The sequence below is a fragment of the Equus caballus genome, chromosome 7, assembly GCF_041296265.1.
Source record: "Equus caballus isolate H_3958 breed thoroughbred chromosome 7, TB-T2T, whole genome shotgun sequence".
Taxonomy (NCBI): Eukaryota; Metazoa; Chordata; class Mammalia; order Perissodactyla; family Equidae; genus Equus; species Equus caballus.
The window spans coordinates 70,757,168-70,778,262 of record NC_091690.1 but is presented as its reverse complement, the minus strand read 5'-3'; the positions used below and the strand labels follow the sequence as shown (position 1 = coordinate 70,778,262).

Genomic DNA, 21,095 nt, shown 5'->3' with positions numbered 1-21,095 from the left:
TCACAAATCATTCTGAGGATTGAAGGTAACAAAGTATATTCCAAACCTGGCACGTGAGTAGAGTTCAGTAATAAATGGCACCTCCCACTCACTGGGCTCTCAACCTTGTGATAGGAGGGATTGCATCTCTAATGCTTACCGTTGTGTCAGTATCATGTCCCTTGCACAGTGCCTGGCACGTAGGAGGCGCTCAGTCAAATTGTGTTAATGAATGCAGGTGCGTGCTTGCTGTATTTAGGACTGTCATAGCAATAATTGAGATTAAGCGTCTTGAGGGGATGGTATTTCTCTTTCCCACCCTACTTTACCATGGCCCCAACTTTTGGAGTTTTATTTTTGTGTAACTCATACTGTCATAAGAACTCTTAACTATTGTGTTATTGACAAAGTGCAAAAAGCGTTACCTTGGTAAGAATTCTTTTCTCAGACTAAAAAGTATAGTAGCAATGTCTTCACAGTCCAGTAGATGGCAATGCTTTCTCATTTTAATGGAAAAAAATTAGAGCAGGAATAGAATCTAAGTGTGAAAAGGACCAAATCCTTTTCGAATAAAACTCTCAGGAGATTGAAATAACAATTTGGTGATTAATTTCACAAACGCAGCCACATAACTTGATCATCTCAAGTTCATAGTCATGCCAAGATTGAAGATTTAGGGACAACGGCAAGTTTCAGGGTCTGTCTTAAGAGCTTGTACAAATGAAATTCTCTATTTTATATTTTTCCAGGCGTAATACTGCTGAAAAGCAGAAAACCTGGATTCTAATCCCGGTTTTGTTCTGGTACTGTGTTCCTTGAGCACATCACCTAACCTCTCTTAGTTTTAGGTTCTTCATCTCAAAAGTAAAGAAATCCTGATTAGCTGATTAATGCTGGAAGCCATATTAGAGTTATCTAGCTCAACCAACACTCTTATTTCATGGATGAAGAAAGAGGCTCAGGGAGCCTCATGATCTCTTGAACTTGACATGGCAAGCTAGTTTCATGCTATAGGTGATAACTTAGACACAGTATAATAATATCACACATATGTAATATATAATATAATAAAATCACTACCTACTTACTTTCATAGCTCATTTACTCTTACGGATATGCTTACAAATTATTTCACTCCATCCTTACAATAGGCTCTGAGGAGGACAGAGCAACCATTGTTAGTAGTTTCGGTAGCAGTAGCAGGCATCTAATGGGTGTGTAATAAGCATTCTGGGGATAAACGAATGGCTGAGATATCAGGAAGAGTCAGTGGCAGAACACGTCTCTCTCCTAGAGAAATGCACTTTCTTCATTATACCATGTCACCTGTGTAAAGGTGATGGCCAGATGATTTTCGTCATTTAATTTCTTTTTGAGGTTTCTTCCCTCATTTTACTTGATTAACTGTGATTGTGATTATATGCTGTTAGAGGTGTCTTCTTTAACTTACAGCAACTCAGGTGGACAAGTATTAATATTTTCATTTTCAGGCCGAGGATGCTGAAATCTAGAAAAGTTAAGAGATTTCCATTTAGTTAACTTTATAGAACTGAAATATTAACAAGAAGGCTGTTTTTCTCTTGTTAGTCAAATTAGTGGATACTAACGTGTTCTCAAAGCATGACCCCACAGAACTCAAGCAGAACATTCAGTAGGGATTAAGTGCCCCAAGTAGCCTGTGCTTTAACAGCAAAGGGATATGGTGTAATTTCTGTCCAAGTCTCTCAGTACATCATCAAGCAAAAGTTGGAAAAATGACAAAAATAGCCCATTCCTCTATCTATTCTATTCAGTTTTCCTTGTGCAGCACCGCCCCCTCTCTCCCTGCCAAACTCCTTACAAAATACAGGGAACAAAGACTAGACAGATCCTTGGGGCTGTGTCTGAGAGCTGCCTGCTTTATAATAAAACGTCTGGGTGTCTGAGCTCGGTTAAAGTCCAGGGTAAAACTTTGTTGAGCTGGTGTGATATCCTAGTAACAGTGTTACACCAGGTGGCATAGAGCTTTTGAGAACGACCATTGCTGGTTGTCATTTACTGAGTACCTACAATATGTCAGACACTATGGCAGCTATTTTATGTGTCTTTATTTAATCCGTGTAGTAACTCTGTGATTTGTTATCCTCATTTTATGGGTAAAGTACCCTAGAAGAAAACCTTATACTACTAACCCAAATTACATGCCTAGTAATACATAGGTAGCAGAACCACGATTCAAACCCAGGTCTGATTTACTCAGAGGCCTTTTCTTTTAAGCAGTATGCTACATGGCGTCGCTCCATTTCTTCCCCCTCTATATAGTATGCCAAAGTACCAAGTCTCTGTTTTTACATTTAACCAGAGATATCTACTATGTGCGTGGTGAGAATCAAATGAGAGAGTACATGGGGAAGTGCTTTGAATAGTATAAAGTGCATTATTGTACAGACTTTGGGTATTTATTATTGTAGAGTGGGCATGCAATGCCCATGAGGCCATCAACCCACCAAAGTCCACAAAAGTCCCATGCATTAGTCACTATGTTTGGCTTCCCTCTGAGTCTTTTTTTCCCCCCTTTTCTCTTGGATCAAATTAACTTCTGACAGATGTTTGGAAAATCGTCTTATCCTGTAGTTCATATTTGTAAATCCTGCTGCTGCAGTGTGGTCCCCATTCTCTCTTTACGTCGAAGCCAGAAAATAATCTGGGAAAATGCCACGTTTCCTGTTATGAATTTGGAGGATCTTGTCTTCTTAGCACAATTTTTGAGCTTTTCAGAATTTTAATATTGAAAAATTCAAAGCCAAGTATGGTTTTTCATATAGATGTTTTAGATTCTTGAAAAGTAAACAGAAACAGAGCTCCAGACTTATCCTCACTAGGGGATTCAGAGAGTTTAAAGTTTTGAAAACTTGTTGTTCCTGTTCTCTCTTAGGTTTGTAATGAGGGCATTCATAACCTTTTTTCTCCCTCTGATAGTCGGTTTGGTTTAAATTGTTCTTCTACAAAGCTGGGAATCCTTCCTTCTTTTCTTTTTTTATCTTTCTGTTAATGCTAGTTAACGTGCTGTCACTGCTGCCTTCTCTGCTCCCCCTTCTCTCTTCTCTCACAGTTAAACCAATGTGTGTATCCCTGTTTCCTTCGCTTAGGGTTGAGCTTCTTTAGGCCTGAGGTGGTCTTGCTCACTTTTTTAGTCCCATGGTGTAGCGTAGACTTTGCTTAGTAAATATTTCTCTGTTCATGAATGGAGTCTACTAGGGTCACATGGTTCCTCTCCCTGTTCTGGAGCATACTTTTCACGTAAAGGGTGGCTGCTTTAGCAGGGTCCCTTTCAGTCCTCTTGTCATGGAGGAGCGTTGATGACATTCAGTCCACTTTATACTTGGAGTGTGTGACTGTGATTATTTTTTTCAGGGTCGTTTAAAACACTGAAGTGTAAACAGGAATCTCCTCATCTCTATTGACTTGAATTAACAACAACAAAAAAGGATCGATTTTAGTTTCAGGATCTGTATACCTTTGCTTACTAACGCTGTTCCTATTTCTCATTGCTTCTCGGTGTTTTGAAGGAGAGGAGAACATCCTCTGTTGTCTCAGACGTCAGGCCAAATCTGGAGGCAGGCACATATTCAGCTCTGGTTCCGTGTCTCAGAAGAGGTCTCACCTTCCCCCCTTAGCAGCTCAGCATCTGGGCTTCGTCGGAGGAGCTCAGGGGCAGAGGGTATCCAAGGCTCGAAGGTGCTTGACAGAGATGGTTGCACAGTTTTCCTCAGTTTAAACTGGGCTGACACTTAAAAGTGTCTTAATGTCCAAGTGAACATATGCACATAGGAACGCAGGCTGTCTGTTGATTCATCAGGTAGCTATTTTAGAAGGAGTTGTCCAAATAAATACTATATTTTTAAAAAGTACACTCATTGTGTCTGAAAATGTGCTCGAGTAGTAGAATGAACCATTAGTTTTTTTCCTCGTCCATCAATTTTTTATTCCACCTAAGTAAGCAGCAGAAGGACTGTTGGCAAAGTTCACTTACAGTTTTAGGAACACCCTATGGACGGGTGTCGGTCCTGCTGCGGGAAGCTCCTGGTGGGGCCCTCCGGTTACTCTCCTCAGGCTCCCATTTGGGCCTTCTGTTGTCTTATTAATGCGCTGTGTCTGGGTGGTTTAGATCCCTCCCAAGTCTGCATCTCCAAATCTCTAGACTTGTGTCAAATCGCTTGGATGTTTCAGAGACACGTACACTCTTCAAGTCCCCAGCTGAGCTCAGCTCCCTTCACCCTCTGAAAAACCTCCTCCTGTCGTGTTCCTTCCTTATTGATGGCACTGCTCTCCATCCGCTTCCTCAGGTCAGAATGGGGAAGTCATCCTGAACCCCTCCCTCTTTTTCCGAATCACTTTTTTGAATCACTGCTTATGGTATCTGCTAAGTGTTTACTTCTTTCCTGGTTCTTTACTTTGTAGTTGGATTTATCTTTGTAAAATGCCAGTCATGTCCCTCTTTTATTCACATTATTTCAAAGTAATTAATGGCTTATAAGGTCTTGCTGTGACCTGATTCAGATTTCTAAAGCCACTCCCATAACACTTTCTAATGCTAAAGTTTGTCCATCTCAGTTTTAGCTTAGATCCCATTTCCATACAAAGGTTTTTTGTGACATACCCCCTAAGTCCAATTTGGATACCCCTCTTCTGAGCTTCCATAACACCTTGCATTTCCTTTTCCTTGTCACTGACCCTTATGCAGTTATATTCTGCTTGCCTGTTTACTCTTCTCTCGTTCTTCCTAGATTCTAAGCTGTGTAAGGGCAGAGCCAGTGTCTGTCTTTATCACTCATTTATCCTTGGTGCTTAGCACGGTGCCTGGCATATAGTAAGAACTCAATAAATAAAGCTCAATAGAGCTTCTGTAGCAGCAGGTCATTACAAATTCTGTTGGGATATATTACTTGGTTGTCATCAGTTGTATAGTTTGTTACTCAAAATTCTGGTTCTCTGTTTAAGTAGTTTCTGACCATTTCTGCATAGACACTTGTCAGCTGCAAATTATTATACTTTAAATAGAACTCTGCGTTTTTCTCTCCAGGCTTGCTTTCCCTTCCAGTTTTCCACATCTTTATTAACTACTTTTTCGTTTACCCAGGCCTCAAATCTTGTAGTTAGTTTTGATGATTTCTTTTATCCACTTGATCCCGTCAGCCACTAGACTCTTCGGAGTACTTCTCTGCAATAACTCGTATCCGTGGCTGCTTTTCCATCTCCACTGCCGTGATCCGAGCTCACACCGGCACCCGCACAAGGCTGGGTTGCTGCAGTCGTCTCCTGGCTGCCTGGGCACTCTGGTCTCTTTGTGTCCGCCCTCTCGTGTTCACCGCTGCCTGATGAATCTTCCTAAAGCGTGCTTTCATTTCATTCCCTCGCTTCCAGGTTGTCTGGAGTCACTTCTCCGAGCCTGCTGCATGTGCCCACTCCCTGACCTGATCTCCTTTCCGCCCTCGGCCCACATTCCGTCAGTGGTGCAGTCCTTTTGGTTCTTTCTCAGCTTTAACTTCTTTTCTCTTTCTCCGGCTTGTTTGCTTCGTACTTGGAGCTCTCATTACCTACAGCGTGTGTGGACTTTTAGACTAGCCCTCCAGCTGCTGTTTGCACATTCTGCTCCTCCATCCACTGTGTCCGTCGTTACCGGAGTAACCTTCCTTGCATGCGGCTCTGACCACCTTGCATGCGCCTCTGACCATTGTCTTACGCTGTCGGAAGCCTTTCACGAGTCCTATTGCCTGTGGGTTATCTTCACTTTTTAGTATGGCGTTCAAGGCTTCCTGTGCTTTGGCCCTCCCAACCTGTTCAGCCATATCTCCCACTGCTTCCCTCTCCCGGGTTCCAAGTGATTTCCACATCGTTGAAGCTGAACTAATTGGACCTCTATTTAATTTTCTCTGAATGCCCTGTTTCCCCACTGTCATGTTTTGGCTAATGGTGTTCAGTCTGTGTGGGACTTCCCGTCACTGCCATTCAGCTTTTTACTGCTCCTTAATCTATCCCAAATATTGCCACCCTGCAGCCTTTGATGTTAGTCCTACTAGATGGAATCTTTACCACGTTAGAACCTTTTTTCCTAAGCTTTCTTATGGCACCTTAGCATTTTCACTTCCCTTGGAGCCTTAACTGGCTCGTATACTTTTATAAGGGTGATAGCAATTGCCTGACACCCTGTATTTATTAAGCATTCAGAAAACACTGAAATGGATAAATATATGTATAATGCTGTTTGTTTCATAATCAGTTATCCTGTCAACTGGATTATTTCAGTATAACTCTTATAGTTTTAATAAAGTTAAGCACAGTCTTGTGACTATTGCAGAGGCTAAAAAGTCTCAAAAGGTACAGTAACGTGTTTTAAAAGGTGACTCGTCCAGTGATCTAGCACAGGGGTAAGCAAACTATGGTCCAGCACATGTTTTCATTCAGCCTGCAAGCTAAGAATGGTTTTTACATTTGTAAAGAATTTGAAGGAGAAAAAAAGAAGAATATACGGTGGAGATGACATGCGGCTTTCAAAGCTAAAACGTTTGCTGTCTGGCCATTGACTGAGAAAGTTTGTTGACCGCTGGTCTAGAAACACACCTGGTCATCTGCCTGGAATTACTGCTGCTCATTGGCTGTGTGAAATTATCTGTTTCCTTGAACAGTTAAATAGACACCCAGACCAGTGCCTGTTTCCTTCCTTGAAAAAGAATTGTTAGGCTTGGCTTCAGAAGAATTTTGAGTGACATGTTAATCTCCTCTGGGCTCTTTGGCACTTGGCAGTATCTCACCCAGATAACCAGATACAAATGAGCCATTTCTTTGCATTGTAATCCTTCATCAGAGCTCTGTCGGGATCGCACATCTGGTGAAGTTAGGTGTCATTCAGAACAAGGCTCTTCGCATATTTCAAGAATGTTAATTGCTAAGTGGTGGCCGAAGCAGAAGGGTTTAATAATGTCCTTAAGTTGCCTTAAATGTACATGGACCCAGAATTTTAGAACAGGAAAAGGTCTTAGAGATCAAGTATAGAACGGTCATTAAGAACATGAGCCATGGAGCCAGACTGCATGGCTCTTCTACTTAATCCTCCCTGTGTCTCAGCTTTCTCACCTTTAAAGTGGGGGTAAGAATAGTACCTGTTTCACAGGATTGTGTGAGTATTAAATATGTTAACCCTTAACATGCATGACATTTTTATCACCCCAAAAGAAAATCTCCTACCCATTAAGATTCACTCTCCATCGTGCCCTCCCCAACCCCCTGGCAAACACCACTCTGCTTCCGTCTCTGTGGATTTACCTGTTCTGAGTATTTCACATAAATGCAGTCATAGAATATGTAACCTTTTGTGTCTGGCTGATTTCACTTAGCATAATGTTTTTGAGGTACATCCATGTGTAGCATGTGTCTGTGTTTCTTCCTTTTTATTGCTGAGTGATATCCCATTGTATGGATACACTGCGTTTATCCATTCATCTGCTGATGGATATTTGAGTGGTTTCTGCCTTTTGGCTATTTAAATAGTGGTGCTGTGAACATTGTGTACAAGTATTTGTTTGAGAGCCTGTTTTCAGTTCTTTTGGATGTATACCTAAGGGTGGAATTGCTAGGTCATATGATAATTCTATGTTTAACTTTTTGAGGAATTGCCAAACTTTTTTCCACAATGGCTGACCATTTTACATTCCCAACAGCAATAAACGAAGATTATGATTTATCTACATCCTTGCCAACACTTATTTTCTGTTTTTTAAAAAAATTTTGTTTTCTTTCCTTATTTATTACTTATCCTAGTGGGTATGAAATAGTATCTCATTGTGGTTTTGATTTGCATTTCCCTGATGACTCATGATGTGGAGCATCTTTTCATGTGCTTGTTGGCTATTTGTATCTTTTTTGGAGAAATGTTTAAGTCCTTTGCCCATTTTTAAATCAAATTGTTTGTCTTTTTGTTGTTGAGTTATCAGAGCTCTTTATATATTCTGAATATTAGATCTTTATCAGATATATGATTTGCAAATATTTTCTCTTCTTTTGTGGGCTATTTTTTTCCACTCTCTTTATAGTATTCTTTGATGCACAAAAGTTTTGATGAAGTCCATTTTATTATTTCTTTTCTTGCTCATGCTTTTGGTGTCATATCTAAGAATCCATTGGCAAATCCAAGTTTATGTAGATGTACCCCTGTGTTTTCTTCTAGTGGTTTTATGGTTTTAGTTCTTACAAATAGGTCTTTGATCCATTTTGAGGTAATTTTTGTGTATAGTGTTAAGGATGGGGATCCAACTTCATTATTTTGCATGTGGCTATCTAGTTGTTTCAACATCATTTGTTGAAAAGATTATTATTTTCCCCATTGAATAGTCTTGGCACCTTTGTCTAAAATCAGTTGACCATGAGTATATGAGTTGATGGATTCTCAGTTCTGTTCCATTGATCTGTATGTCTATCCTTATGTCAGTGCCACACTGTTGTGATAACTGTTGCTTTGTAGTAAGTTTTGATTTGGGGAAGCATGAGTCCTCCAACTGGGTGTATGTTGATTGATTTCATTTATTGACCCATCCTTACATACCTTGGATAAGTCCCACTTGTTCCTGGTGTATAATCCTTTTTTAAAAAATTATTTTTAATTGTGGCAAAATATACCTAATGTAAAATTTACCGTCTTAGCCATTTTTAGTGTATAGTTTAGTGGCATTAAGTACATTCACATTGTTGTGCAACCATCACCACTCTCTATCGCCGGAACTCTTTTCATTTGTAAAAATGAAACTTTCTACTCATTAAGCAATAACTCCCCATCTCCCTCTGCCTCAGCCCCTGACACTCACCCTTTTACCTTCCATTTCTATGAATTTGACTGTTCTAATGACTACCTTGTACAGTCATGCCCCAGTTAACAACGGGGATATGTTCTGAGAAATGTGTCATTAGGTGATTTCGTCATTGTGTGAACATCATAGAATGCACTTACACAAACCTGGATGGTATAGCCTACTACACACCTAGGCTGTGTGGTACTAATCTTATGGGACCACTGTTGTGTATGTCTGTCATCGAACAAAATGTCATTATGTGGCGCATGACTGTAGAAGTGGAGGCATATAGTATTTTCTCCTTTTGTCACTGGCTTATTTTACTTAACATAATGTACTCAAGGGTTGTCTATATTATAGTATGTCAGAATTTCCCCCCCTCTTTTTTTTTTTTTTTTGGTGAGGATGGTTGGCCCTGAGCTAACATCTGTTGCTACTGTTCCTCTTTTAGCTTGAGGAAGATGGTCCCTGATCTAAGTAACATCTGTGCCAATCTTCCTCTACTTTATAGATGGGATGCCGCCGCAGCATGGCTTGATGAGTGGTGATTAGGTCTGTGCCCAGGATCTGAACCCATGTACCCTGGGCTGCCAAAGTGGAGTGTGTGAACTTAACCACTATGCTGCTGGGCCGGCCCCAGAATTTCTTTCCTTTTTAAGGCTAAATAATATTCCGTTGTATGAATATACCACATTTGGTCTGTCCATTTGTCTTTTGATGGACACTTGGGTTGCTTCTACCCCTTGACTGTTGTGAGTGATGCTGCTGTGAACATGGATATACAAATACCTCTTTGAGGTTTTTTTGTTTGTTTGCTTGTTTTTGCTGAGGAAGGTTCGCCCTGAGCTGACATCTGTTGCTGGTCTTCCCCTATTTTGTATGTGAGCTGCCATCACAGCATGGCCACTGCTAGTCGAGTGGTGTTAGGTCCATGCCTGGGAACCGAACTCGGGCTGCCGAAGTGGGGCGTGCCGAACTTAACCACTAGGCCACTGGGGCTGGCCCCTCTCTGAGTTTTTGCTTCAGTTCTTTTAGGTGTATACCCGGAAGTAGAATTGCTGACCAAATTATGTGTCTTTTAATTTACTCCTGGATTAGCTTTGCTAGTATTTTCTTGGAGATTTCTGCATCTATATTCCAAAGGGATATTGGTCTATAATTTTCTTGTGATGTTATTATCTGACTTTGGTTATGAAGGTAACACTGGCCTCATGGAATGAGTTAAGAAGTATTTCCTCCTCTTCCACTTTTTGGAAGACTTTGAGAAGGATTGGTGTGACTTTTTTTCTTTAAATGATTAGTAGAATTCACCAGTCAAATCATGTATTTCTGGGCTTTTCTTTGCTGGGATTTTTATGATTACTGATTCAACCTGCTGTGTTATGACTTTGTTAAATTAACGTTTGTTAAGTGGAGCACAGGGTGCCAAATGATGAGCTCTGGTTCAACAACGAACCACAAGAGAAATACAGCTAGAGAACTTTTATTACTCGTAGGTCCTGGAGGAATTACAGGGTATGCCTTGAGGGACCACATAGGAAGGTCAAGGTAGAGTGCAGACAGAGAGGCAGGACGTGGGGCACATGCCTTATTAGGGTCTGTTGATGGAGTGCTTTGGGGTTTCTGGGTGATGGCTGGGTTGATCCGTCAGACCAAAAGAGCAGGGTTTCAGTAAGCTGCATGGGGATTTTTATCTAGGAGCGTGTGAGGCACATAGGTGCTGGGAAGCAGGGGAGACTGTTGATCACGAGTCATATCAGGAACTTGTATTTGCTTGTGACTCTGCAGCGGGCTATCTAGGGCATTCCCTGAGGGGTCTAGTGTCAGTTTAATGTCCCTGCAGGCCGCTTGGCCAAACAAAATGGATCCAAGGCAGCAAATCCATAGAGAAGCGTAGCTAAACTCTCAACAACTTGTAGATCTGTTAAGATTTTCTGTTTCTTCTTGAGTTGTTTTTGGGAGTTTGTGTGTTTCTAGGAATTTCCGTTTTATCTACGTTGTCTGATTTGTTGACATACAGGTGTTTATAGTATTCTTCTATAATGCTTTTCATTTCTATAAGGTGGGTGATAATGTTCTCACTTTCATTCCCGAGTTTAGTGAGTTGAGTCTTCTCTTTTTCTCCTGGTCGGTCTAGTTTAAGGTTTGTCAATTTTGTTGCTTTTTTAAAAAGAACTAACTTTTGGTTTTGTTGATTTTCTCTCTTGTTTTTGTATTCCCTGTTTCGTGGATCTCTGCTCTAATCTTTATCATTTCTTTTCTCCTTCCTTTGGGTTCAGTTTGTTCTTTTTATTCTAGTTCCTTAAGGTGGAAGATTAGGTAATTGATTTAAGCTCTTCTTTTTGTTTCTTAAATGTAGATGTTTACAGCTATAAATTTCCCTTTGAGCACTTTTTCACTGCATCTCATATATTTTAATATGTTGTGTTTTTGTTTTTATTCATCTTAAAATATTTAGTAATTTATCGTGTGATTTGTTTTTTGACCCACTGGTTGGTTGAGTGTATTGTTTACTTTGTGGTTTGTGAAGTTTTCAAATTTCCTTCTGTTATTGATTTCTAGTTTCATTCCAGTGTAGTCAGAGAAGATACTTTGTATGATTTCAGTTTTTAAAAATTTATTGAGACTTGTTTTGTGGCTGAACATGTGGTCTATCTTGAAGAATGTTCCATGCAAACTTGCATTACAGAATGTGTATATGGCTGTTGTTGGGTGGGGCATTCTGTATGCATCTGTTAGGTCTTGTTGACTTACAGTGTTGTTCTGTCTTCTCTTTCCTTCTTTATCTTTTGTATGGTTGTGCTATCTATTATTGAAAGTGGGATGTTGATGTCTCCAGCTATTTCTCACTTTAGTTTTGTCAGTTTTTGCTTCATATGTTTTGTTATGATTTAGGTGCATATATATTTATAATCATTTATATCTTCTTGACTCTTTTTTCATTATATAATGTTCTTCTTTGTCTCTTGTAACATTTTTTGTCTTAAGGGCTGTCTGATATTAGTATAACCACTCCAGCTCTCTTTTGGTTGCTGGTTACATGGAATAGCTTTCCAAATCTTTTCGTTTTCAACCTATTTATGTTTTTGGTTCTAAAGTGCATCTCTTGTAGACAGCAAATAGTTGATAGTTTAAAAAAAAAAATCCTTTCTGCCAATCTCTGCCTTTTAATTGGAGCGCTTAATCCGTTTACACTTAATGTAATTATAGGTATGGAGAGGCTTCTGCCATTTTTCTATTTTTATCTTTTTTGTTCTTCATTTCCTCCATTACTACCTTCTTTTGTGTTAGATATTTTCTCATGTAATATTTTGATTCTCTTCTCATTTCTTTTACTGGGTATCTTCTGGTTATTTTCTTAGTGGTTGCTTTGGGAGTTACAATTAACATCTTAATTTTTAACAATCTAGTTCACATTAATACCAATTTAGTTTTAATGTTATACTTTTCTTCTGTCTAGCTCCTTTCCCCCACTGTTGTTGTTATTGTCACAAGTTATATCTTTATAATTGTATACTCATCAAGATAGGTTATGATTGTTTCCTGTATTTGTCTAGTTGAGTAATTTTTAACTGCTAAACCAGTCTTGCATTCTTAGAATAAATTTGGTCAATAATGATGTGTCATTGTTTTTTCCTTATAATGTGTTGCTGGTTCAATTTGCTAATATTTTGCTGAGGATTTTTGTGTCTTTGTTCATGAAGGATATTGGTCTATAATTGTGTGTGTGTGTGTTAAGTCTGACAAATTTTAGTTTCAGTAATGCTGGTATTATGAGTTGGAAATTGTTCCCTTTTCTATTTTATAAAGGAGTCTGTGTTAAATTGATGTTATTTCTTAAATGTTTGATAGAATTCATCAGTGAAACAATCTGTACCTAGACCTTTTTTGTGGGAAGATTTTTAATTACTTATTCATTAAAAAAAAAAAGACATAGGGTTATTCAAATACTGTTGTTTCATTGTTTGTCAATTTTGGCATGTTGTGTTTTTTTAAGGAATTTGTCTAATTCATCTAAGTTGTCCAATTTGTTAGCATAAAGTTGTTCATAATATTCTTCTCATGACCTTTTAATGTCTGTTGCAATGTAACTTTAAAAAAATGCTAATACTAGTATTATAGCAAATATTTGTGTAGTGCTTATTACATACCTTTCACTGTACAAGTATTAACTCTTTTAATTCCCACAGCAATTTGTGAGATAGGTAATATTGTCATCTCCAAATTATAGATGAAGAAACCAAGTTTATACTAAGAGAGCTTAGGTGCCTCTCTCAAGATCACAGAGCTGGTATAGTAAGGGCTTAAACTGTGATCCAGGTGATCTGGGTCCCAAGTCCTTTTTTCTTAACTACTGTTTACTTTGCCTTTCCTGAATGACAGATACCTGTTCTGTTCTTATGGAATTATGCTGTGTTCTCTCCAGAAGCCATCCTTGCTCCCACTACCTTTGTACCACGGAGCGGATATATTTGTTTCTGGTATTCCTAATTAGAACTTGGAATGCCTTTTTCCCCATAAAAATGTTACATATCATGGCTATGCATACTTGAAATGTTATTATTAATACTTTTCTTCAGTCACATAATATGTTAAAAAGACTTCTGGGGCTTCCCTGGGAAGTTCACCACAATTTATAATGTGAAGCATCGTTTCTGTGGGAAAATATTAGAGGAAGTTTATTTTAAATTCACTTGCCTGAAAGGTTAAACTTCAGTTATATGGAAACTGTGCTTAACTTTTTGGAATCTCTTAACGATTTGAATTTACTGAAGTGTTGTAAGTTATAATTGTAAAAAGACAAACGTTATGATTGATTTGTGCACATATTTTATTTTCCTTTGATTAATTTGTTGATTAATGTCTTTCAGGGTTATTCAAATGCTCAGAAGAATATTCTTCTTCAGGTGGATCAGAATTGTGTTCGCAATTCTTATGATGTCTTCTCTTTACTGCGGTAAGAAACTTCTTATAGTCCTCCTGTGTTTTCTAAAGAATCTTCCTCATTTTGAGTTTGTGACATTTCAGTGTGAGGAAATGTATGGGAGCTTTAGAAGCTGTTATTCAGGCTTAGCATTTTTTAGTGAGAGCTTCATAAATTTTGTAGCTGCCATGATTTAAGTTTATCTCTTTCACAAAGCCTTTGGAAAGCCATTTCCTTTCTCTGGACAGTGAGGGAGAGTGACTGGAAGCCCGTGATCTTAAAACAGGGACATGAGCTGTTTCCGGTCTTCTGCGCTATAAAGAGCAGCAACCAGAGGTACAAAATTAGGTTTATCAAAATCTTAACAACGACAACATTACTGGAAAAGCCCTGCAACAGCCCTGGACATGGCTTAAGAGTTTTGACCTGCTGTTCATCTTAAAAGAATTGTGTTTGGCAAGGCAAAGGAGCTTTGCATGAATCTCATGCTCAGAGGCTTAACTGCCTCAGCTCTATATTTTCATAATGTCTAGGGTAATTTTGAAAGATTTTTAAATTTGGTTTTAATTTTCAGTGTGGTAGATCATCAAGGACATTTTCCCAGGAGGCAGGCTACCAAAATAAATGCAATTTAAAATAAAGTTAATAGTGACACTCAACCTGTGTTCACCCTACTCAGACAGATGGTTCATTGAAATTTGGTTTTGGCAGTATTTCCCTAATGTTTACATAACACATCATAAATTTCAGACCGTTAGACATCCTCTATATATCTACTAGAGGAAGAATCCAGAAGGATGGATTGGGCTCTTGTCCGATTGGATGATTGTTTCTTTTATAAACATTATGAAATGGACCTTTCCTTTGCAAATCTTGAATCTTATTATACATGATGATAGAGAGTTTGGTCACATGGACTCTGTAAATTGCTCTTAAGGGACAATGATTCCAACTAAAGTAACCACACACATTTGATGACTTTTGATTCTTATCTGAGTGAAGTGCTTTCACTTTGACTTCTTAGGATACGTAACAAAATGGACAGGATTTAGTCATTGGATGGTGGAGATAGAAGGCAGGAGGTGTCAAAATAGATAACTCATATTTTTGAGCCTGTTCAGTTTGGGACTACTTTGAATTTTAAGTATTGAAAAGAGGAATGTACGGAAATAGTTTGAAATGTGAGTAAGCCACTAAAATTTCTTGATCTGTAAAATGAGTATAGATACTATTATTTTAAAGATAGTTTCCAATTATGAGGTTGTGTGGTCTTATTAGAGAAACTAATAGAATTAAAAGAAAAAGGAATGCAAAGTCAGTGAGAGGAGGAGGATTTGGGAAGGGTAAGTATCATGGAAGGCAAGAGGATAGAGATTCAAAGAGAAGAAAGCCAGTAGGGAGGCAAGTTGGTCTAATAGAGAAGCCTTTGACTAACCTCACCTCGACTTTAATTATCCCTGGTTTATCCCAATCCATCTAACCTGTGATTCTTCCAAAAGGTGGAAGCAGTGAGTTACAAATTTGTGTAATTTACAAGCATTTTCACATTTATCTTAATCTCTTAGAAGCTTTTTGTGTTCAAGTCAGGGATCAGCCTTTGTTTTCAGTGTAGAAGCTGAGGCCAGGAGGGTTGGATGGTTTATTTATCTGGGGGCACAGCAAGTAAGAGCCAGTCTGGAGGTTGGTATGGAGGTTTTCTGACAAACAGATTTTGCAGATCCTTTTCACAGTCTCTCTTACTTTCCTAGACTGGTGGTTATAAGGTGTACATAGCATAACGATGGAAAAAATTTTCTGAAAATCGTGGAGCCCTCCATAAATACAAAATCATCAGGTTAATTTGGCAGTGCTCGATTATTTAACATTGATCTTGCAATGATGTGGCCCTTGGGGGTTTCGTTCTAGAGTGCCTTCCATATTCCTCAGATGTGTCCACCGTTTGGATTACCTTATTCACAGTGGCCTCGTCACCACTGTGTAAATCATTTATAGCTGGGAACAGATATACTTTTTCTGAACCAGATCAAGTGTCTGTTTATCAACCAAATTACTCAAACCCAGAGAGTTATTCTGAAACTGGAAACTTTAAATTGTACTTGTCAAAGCTAATGAGTAAAATGGAACTTTCTCTGATAATTCTCTCAGACATTAGTAAAGAGTAACCATCATCTATCTGTTAAATCAAAAGCTCTTCTTTTCCCACGGTTTTGCCAGGATATATATAAATTGCTTGCTGGGAAACTTAATTCTGTGCTGATCAATTTTGTTCGTAGTTTTCCCTCTTTAACTCAGACAACATTGTTCCTAGATGGAGTCATTTTCTGATGCTTTCTTGGTTTATAAAATTGTTACTTCTTGATCTGTTAATTTTATGTGAAGACACTCAGAGTGTCTGAATTCTTTACTATCACCTGACTCCACGAAAGTCTCAGTGCTATTTGGAGACAGGATTAGAACTCCGGTCTCCTGATTCTCTTTTTTGAGAGTATATTCTAGTTAATAACTTTCACTGTGTCGTTGTGCCGCTAGTGTGCATATATTTCTTCCACTTTTTATGTGTGAATGTCATGGAAAAATAGGAAATCCTGACTAAGGCAAGGCTTTTGGAGTAGCTAAGACCAGGCATTAAATCTCCTTCAGGTGGATGTATTGTAGGAAAACAGTGACCCGAGGTTTTATTCAGATTCTTTCACCCATAGTTAAGAATTTAGGATATTTTCAACGTCTGCAAAGTAATAGCAGCTCTTTCCGAATTTATATTCAGGGTGTGTACAGTGATTGAGTTTTTCCTTCTTGACCTTTGGAAATCCCTGGATTCTGGGTTGGTTTTCATTGAAGCAGACATTTAATTAGGAGCCCGCTTACTCATTGTTACATTTAATTTAGGATGTTCACCACAAGGTGTCAATGTTGCATTGGCATTTGAAATTTCATTTACTTTTAAAGTTTTGAAGTAAGAAAAGTAGGGTTATACATTAAAACTGAGCATTTATTTTTAGAAGTTGCCTTTTTTCTCTCAGTTATTCCTTCTAGGTTAAGGAGTGTCTGCACTTATTAGATTTCTTTCTCCATTGGGTTCTCTTGCTTTTTTTTGTCCTCCTGGTGATAGGCAGCTCTTGAAAGATGATAAAGAGAGGAGGAGTGACGCGGTCAGCTGTGCAGTCCAGAGTTCTGACCGTGGCGACACTGTGGGGTTGACTGAGGGATGAGGCTGGAGCGAGGACACATCTGTAATCCTCCCTCTTCTCTGAGATGGGAAGATTATTTTTGGTGTTTAAAAACTCATTTTTTTTCCCTTACATGCTTCCTCAAAAACGTAGCTCCATTGTAGCGAGAGATGTGAGGATAATTCTGGTTTTCTTCTAGTGTAGTTTTTATTGTTTTTTTTTTTCCTTCCCCTTTTGACGTGTCCTACTTTTGCCAGTTTAATAAGTGGAAGTGTGGTGGAGAAGCCGTAAGCCCTCCGTTTGGGTTCCAGTCCTGAAACTGCCGCATGCCTGTAACTGGATGCAAGACTTTGGGCCAGTTACTAACTTTGGTGTGCCTCAAACTACTCTTGTAAAATGGGGACACTGTTTGGCTCATGGGAAGATTACAAGAATTAAATAAAATACTTGAAACATCCTAGGACAGTTACTGGCATATCGTAAACATTCAATAAATAATAGTTTTCATTTTCCCCTTTACTTGCCCCATCTTGGAGTTAACTTTCTCCTCTATGATAGTGTTCCTTTTTTGTGTCACCACTAGCTTTTCCAATTTTCAGCATTAATTTCCCTTTCTCTTCTTGCCAGTCTAATGTCTACCACCTCTGCTTTTAGAATCTTTTATTAGTCCTAAAAAATCCTGATAAAAATTGTTTAACATGTGCGTGACTTTTCTCCCTAATGACGTCAAAAACTTGGAGGAGGGGATTATTTCAATGGCTATATTTTCTCCTCTCTTTCTATCTTATTAACAATTCTTGGTTATGTTGGAGTTCCTGTGGATCCTGTTCCGATTCTAGAGCCCTAGGGTCCTGTGGGTCCTAGGACTCTTCTGCATTACTCTTTCTGAGTACTCTCTTCTATTACCACAGCTTTTTTTTTTTTTTTTTTTTTTGAGGAAGATGAGCCCTGAGCTAACTACTGCCAATCCTTCTCTTTTTGCTGGGGAAGACTGGCCCTAAGCTAATATCCATGCCCATCTTCCTCTACTTTATACGTGGGACGCCTACCACAGCATGGCTTTTGCCAAGCGGTGCCATGTCTGCACCCAGGATCTGAACCGGCGAACCCCAGGCCACTGAGAAGCGGAACGTCCGAACTTATCCACTGTGCCATCGGGCCGGCCCCTATTACCACAGCTTTAATGAACATATCCACATGTTAATAACTCTCAAATCTATATCTCTAGTTTCTACCTCTCTTTTGAATTTCTGATCTGTATTTCCCAATGATCATTAGACATTTATACTTTCATGTTCTGGAGGAACCTCAACCCTAACATGTCCAGAGCTACACTCATCGGCTTAATCCTCCTCTTCCTTTCCTTTTCCCTGGTTTGTCTGATAATATTATCGTCATCTCAGGCATCCAAGCGAACATACCCCTCTTTTTTCCTGGACTATTTCCTGACTCCTAACTAGTCTCCCTACTTTCAGTTTTTCCTTCAAGCTATTAATAGCTATTACTTATTGAGCACTTACTTTGTGCCAGGAACTATTCTAAGTGCTTTACGTTAATCAGCTCTATTAATTCCGACAACAACCCTCTATGGTAAGAACTATACCTGCTCCTATTTATAGATGAAGAAACTGAGGCACGAACAGTCAAGTTACTTGCCCAAGGTCACACAACTAGTTCATGTTATCCTGTGTTCAAACCCAGAGTCTAGCTCCCCAGCCCATATTCTTCTTTTTTTTAAAGATTGGCACCTGAGCTAACAACTGTTGCCAATCTTTTTTTTCTGCTTCATCTCCCCCAAATCCCCCCAGTACATAGTTGTATATTTTAGTTGTGAATGCCTCCAGTTGTGACATGTGGGACGCCGCCCCAGCACAGCCCGACGAGCGGTGCCACGTCCACGCCCAGGATCCGAACCAGCAAAACCTTGGGCCGCTGAAGTGGAGTGCGTGAACTTAACCACTCGGCCACGGGGCTGGTCCCCCCAGCCCATATTCTTAACCAGTGTATTTTACTGTTTTATAGTCTTTTACGTTGCTTTAGTACAGTTCGTCTTTCACATTGCTGCCAGAGTGACCTTTTGTTTTGTTGCTTATTAGGCTTAGAAATCTTTGAGCCATCACATATGGAATCAAGTCCACACTTCTGTTTTTTAAAGATTTTATTTTTCCTTTGTCTCCCCAAAGCCCCCCAGTACATAGTTGTGCACTTTTAGTTGTGGGTCCCTCCGGCTGTGGCACGCGGGACGCCACTCCAGCATGGCCCGATGAGCAGTGCTATGTCCGCGCCCAGGATTCGAACCGGCCAAACCCTGGGCCACCGAAGCAAAGCGCGTGAACTTAACCACTTGGCCACGGGGCCAGCCCCAAGTCCACACTTGGTAATATGGTATTCAAAGGACGTTGTTATAAACACTGCAGGGACTTGTGCTTTTATTTCGGTTCCTACTACCACAGCCTGTGCAGTTAATAGTAGGGTTTACTGAGCTCTTCCTGTGTTACAATTAGTTCTTCATTGTCTGCTTCTCTCTCCTCTCAGCACCTCCAGACGGAGAGCTCTGTTAGGCAAGAACTCTTGTGTTATCGATCTTTGTATTAGCCCTATCACAGTGCATATCATATATACTAATCAGATAAAAATGCTGCTTTATTGATCAAATTGAACTGTTTGTCAGGTTACAAAGCACTAGAGTTCTATTGTTCCTCGTACTGGTTTGCATCTGGCAAAACGAGAGTTGTAAAAAGTTTCTAGGCTATTATCTAGAAAGTGTTGAAAATGCAATTGGATCTCTGAATCTTCAGCTGCCTCTTTTCTTTCTGTCGATACCCTCCACATAACATCTGGTGAGATTTCAGGATTTTGTGCCTTTTATTCTCACTCCTTATGTAGATTTTTCTGGAAGATCTTTATCTGGCTGCCTGAAGGCAAATTGCTCCCCAACCCCCCCCCCCCAACTTTCATAGAAAATGCTGCATCCTATAAAATTTAAAAGGGAAATGCTTACATTGAATCAATTATTCTTAGGATAATGTTTAGAGAACAGAGGGGATAAGATACAGAAGTGCATACCTGTCTGTGGAGTTTGGGACGTGATAACCAGCTCTTGGGTTTTGGGGAGAGCTCTCCCTGTCCCCACCTGATGATCTCTCCCTAGGGAGTAACTGCAGGTAAACGGTGTATGGCTGAGAAGCCAGCTCTAGCAAAAGATGTCGTAATATTTACGTACTAAAACATATTCCTTTGTGTTCATTGTAGAGACTACGGTCCGACCTGGTATCTGTGTGCGCATTTTTAATAACCAGAAGGGGAATTGGGAGGATTAGGTTGAGGCGGACAGACACACTGACAGCAGGGAGGAGTGAAAGCTGGTCGTTTGCTGTTTGCTCTTTGATTCTGGAATATAGCTGAGTGAGAAGTCATATTAGCTACCCTCCTGCCTTTATAGTCGCTATGTTTGGATTCATAAACAGCTCACTGTCACTGCTCCACGTAAAAGAAGGACAGGGAAGAAATAGTCCCACTGTAAAGAAGGACAAACTAAGTGAAAAAGCATAGCCAGCTTACCTCTTGTATGTCTGAGCAGCAGTCCTTTACCCGAGCTCAGCTCCGTGTTGCCATTCATAACTGAAGTGAGTGATGGGAATTGTCGAGTGCAGGTTAGTTTTCACTAATGCTATTTGCATTTAACAGATGAGGAAACTGAGGCTTAGGAAGGTGAAGAGACTTACCAGGCACCACAGGACGAATGAGTGTTAAAGCAGGTTTGAATAAAGGTCTGCCAGGCTCCTGTGTGGGAGCTTTTTTCCTTTATGCCATTTTGATGCCAAATCATCAGTAAAATATAATGTGATTATTAGAGCCTATGTGAGAAAGCAGGGGGATGTGATAAGTTTTAGAAAGGTTTTCAGTCAAAATTTAAAATGAGAAAATTTTGGTATTTAATGTAAGTTTTGATTTAACAAAATTGGTATTGGTGTGTAATAGCACATTTTATTCTTATTCATCTTTCTCTCTATACACACACGTGTCTGCATACATGTAAAGACACATATATAAACATATGTTTACAAAAATAGAATTTTATCAAAATACTGGAGTAATTTTCGGTGCAAGTGTTGTTTTCTTCTTTTGACTTTTAGGCTTGTCTTCTTCCTTGAACCCTTCTCTCCCACAACTCTGCCAAAAAACCACCAGCTCTAGACTGTT

The 21,095-nt window shown here is 39.4% G+C and overlaps 1 protein-coding gene across 6 annotated transcripts in view; it reads left to right on the top strand.

Annotated features, from left to right (window-relative positions):
- The window catches only part of UVRAG (UV radiation resistance associated), a 298,734-nt gene that overhangs the window by 63,483 nt on the left and 214,156 nt on the right, over positions 1–21,095 (top strand). For all 6 annotated transcript variants that reach the window (XR_011440678.1, XR_011440679.1, XM_001917231.6 and 3 more), the window contains one exon: positions 13,673–13,758. Coding sequence is in view for 4 of the 6 variants with exons in the window: in XM_001917231.6 (XP_001917266.2) it covers positions 13,673–13,758 (86 nt within the window). In the remaining 2 variants the exon portion in view is untranslated. The remainder of the gene's footprint in view (positions 1–13,672; positions 13,759–21,095) is intronic.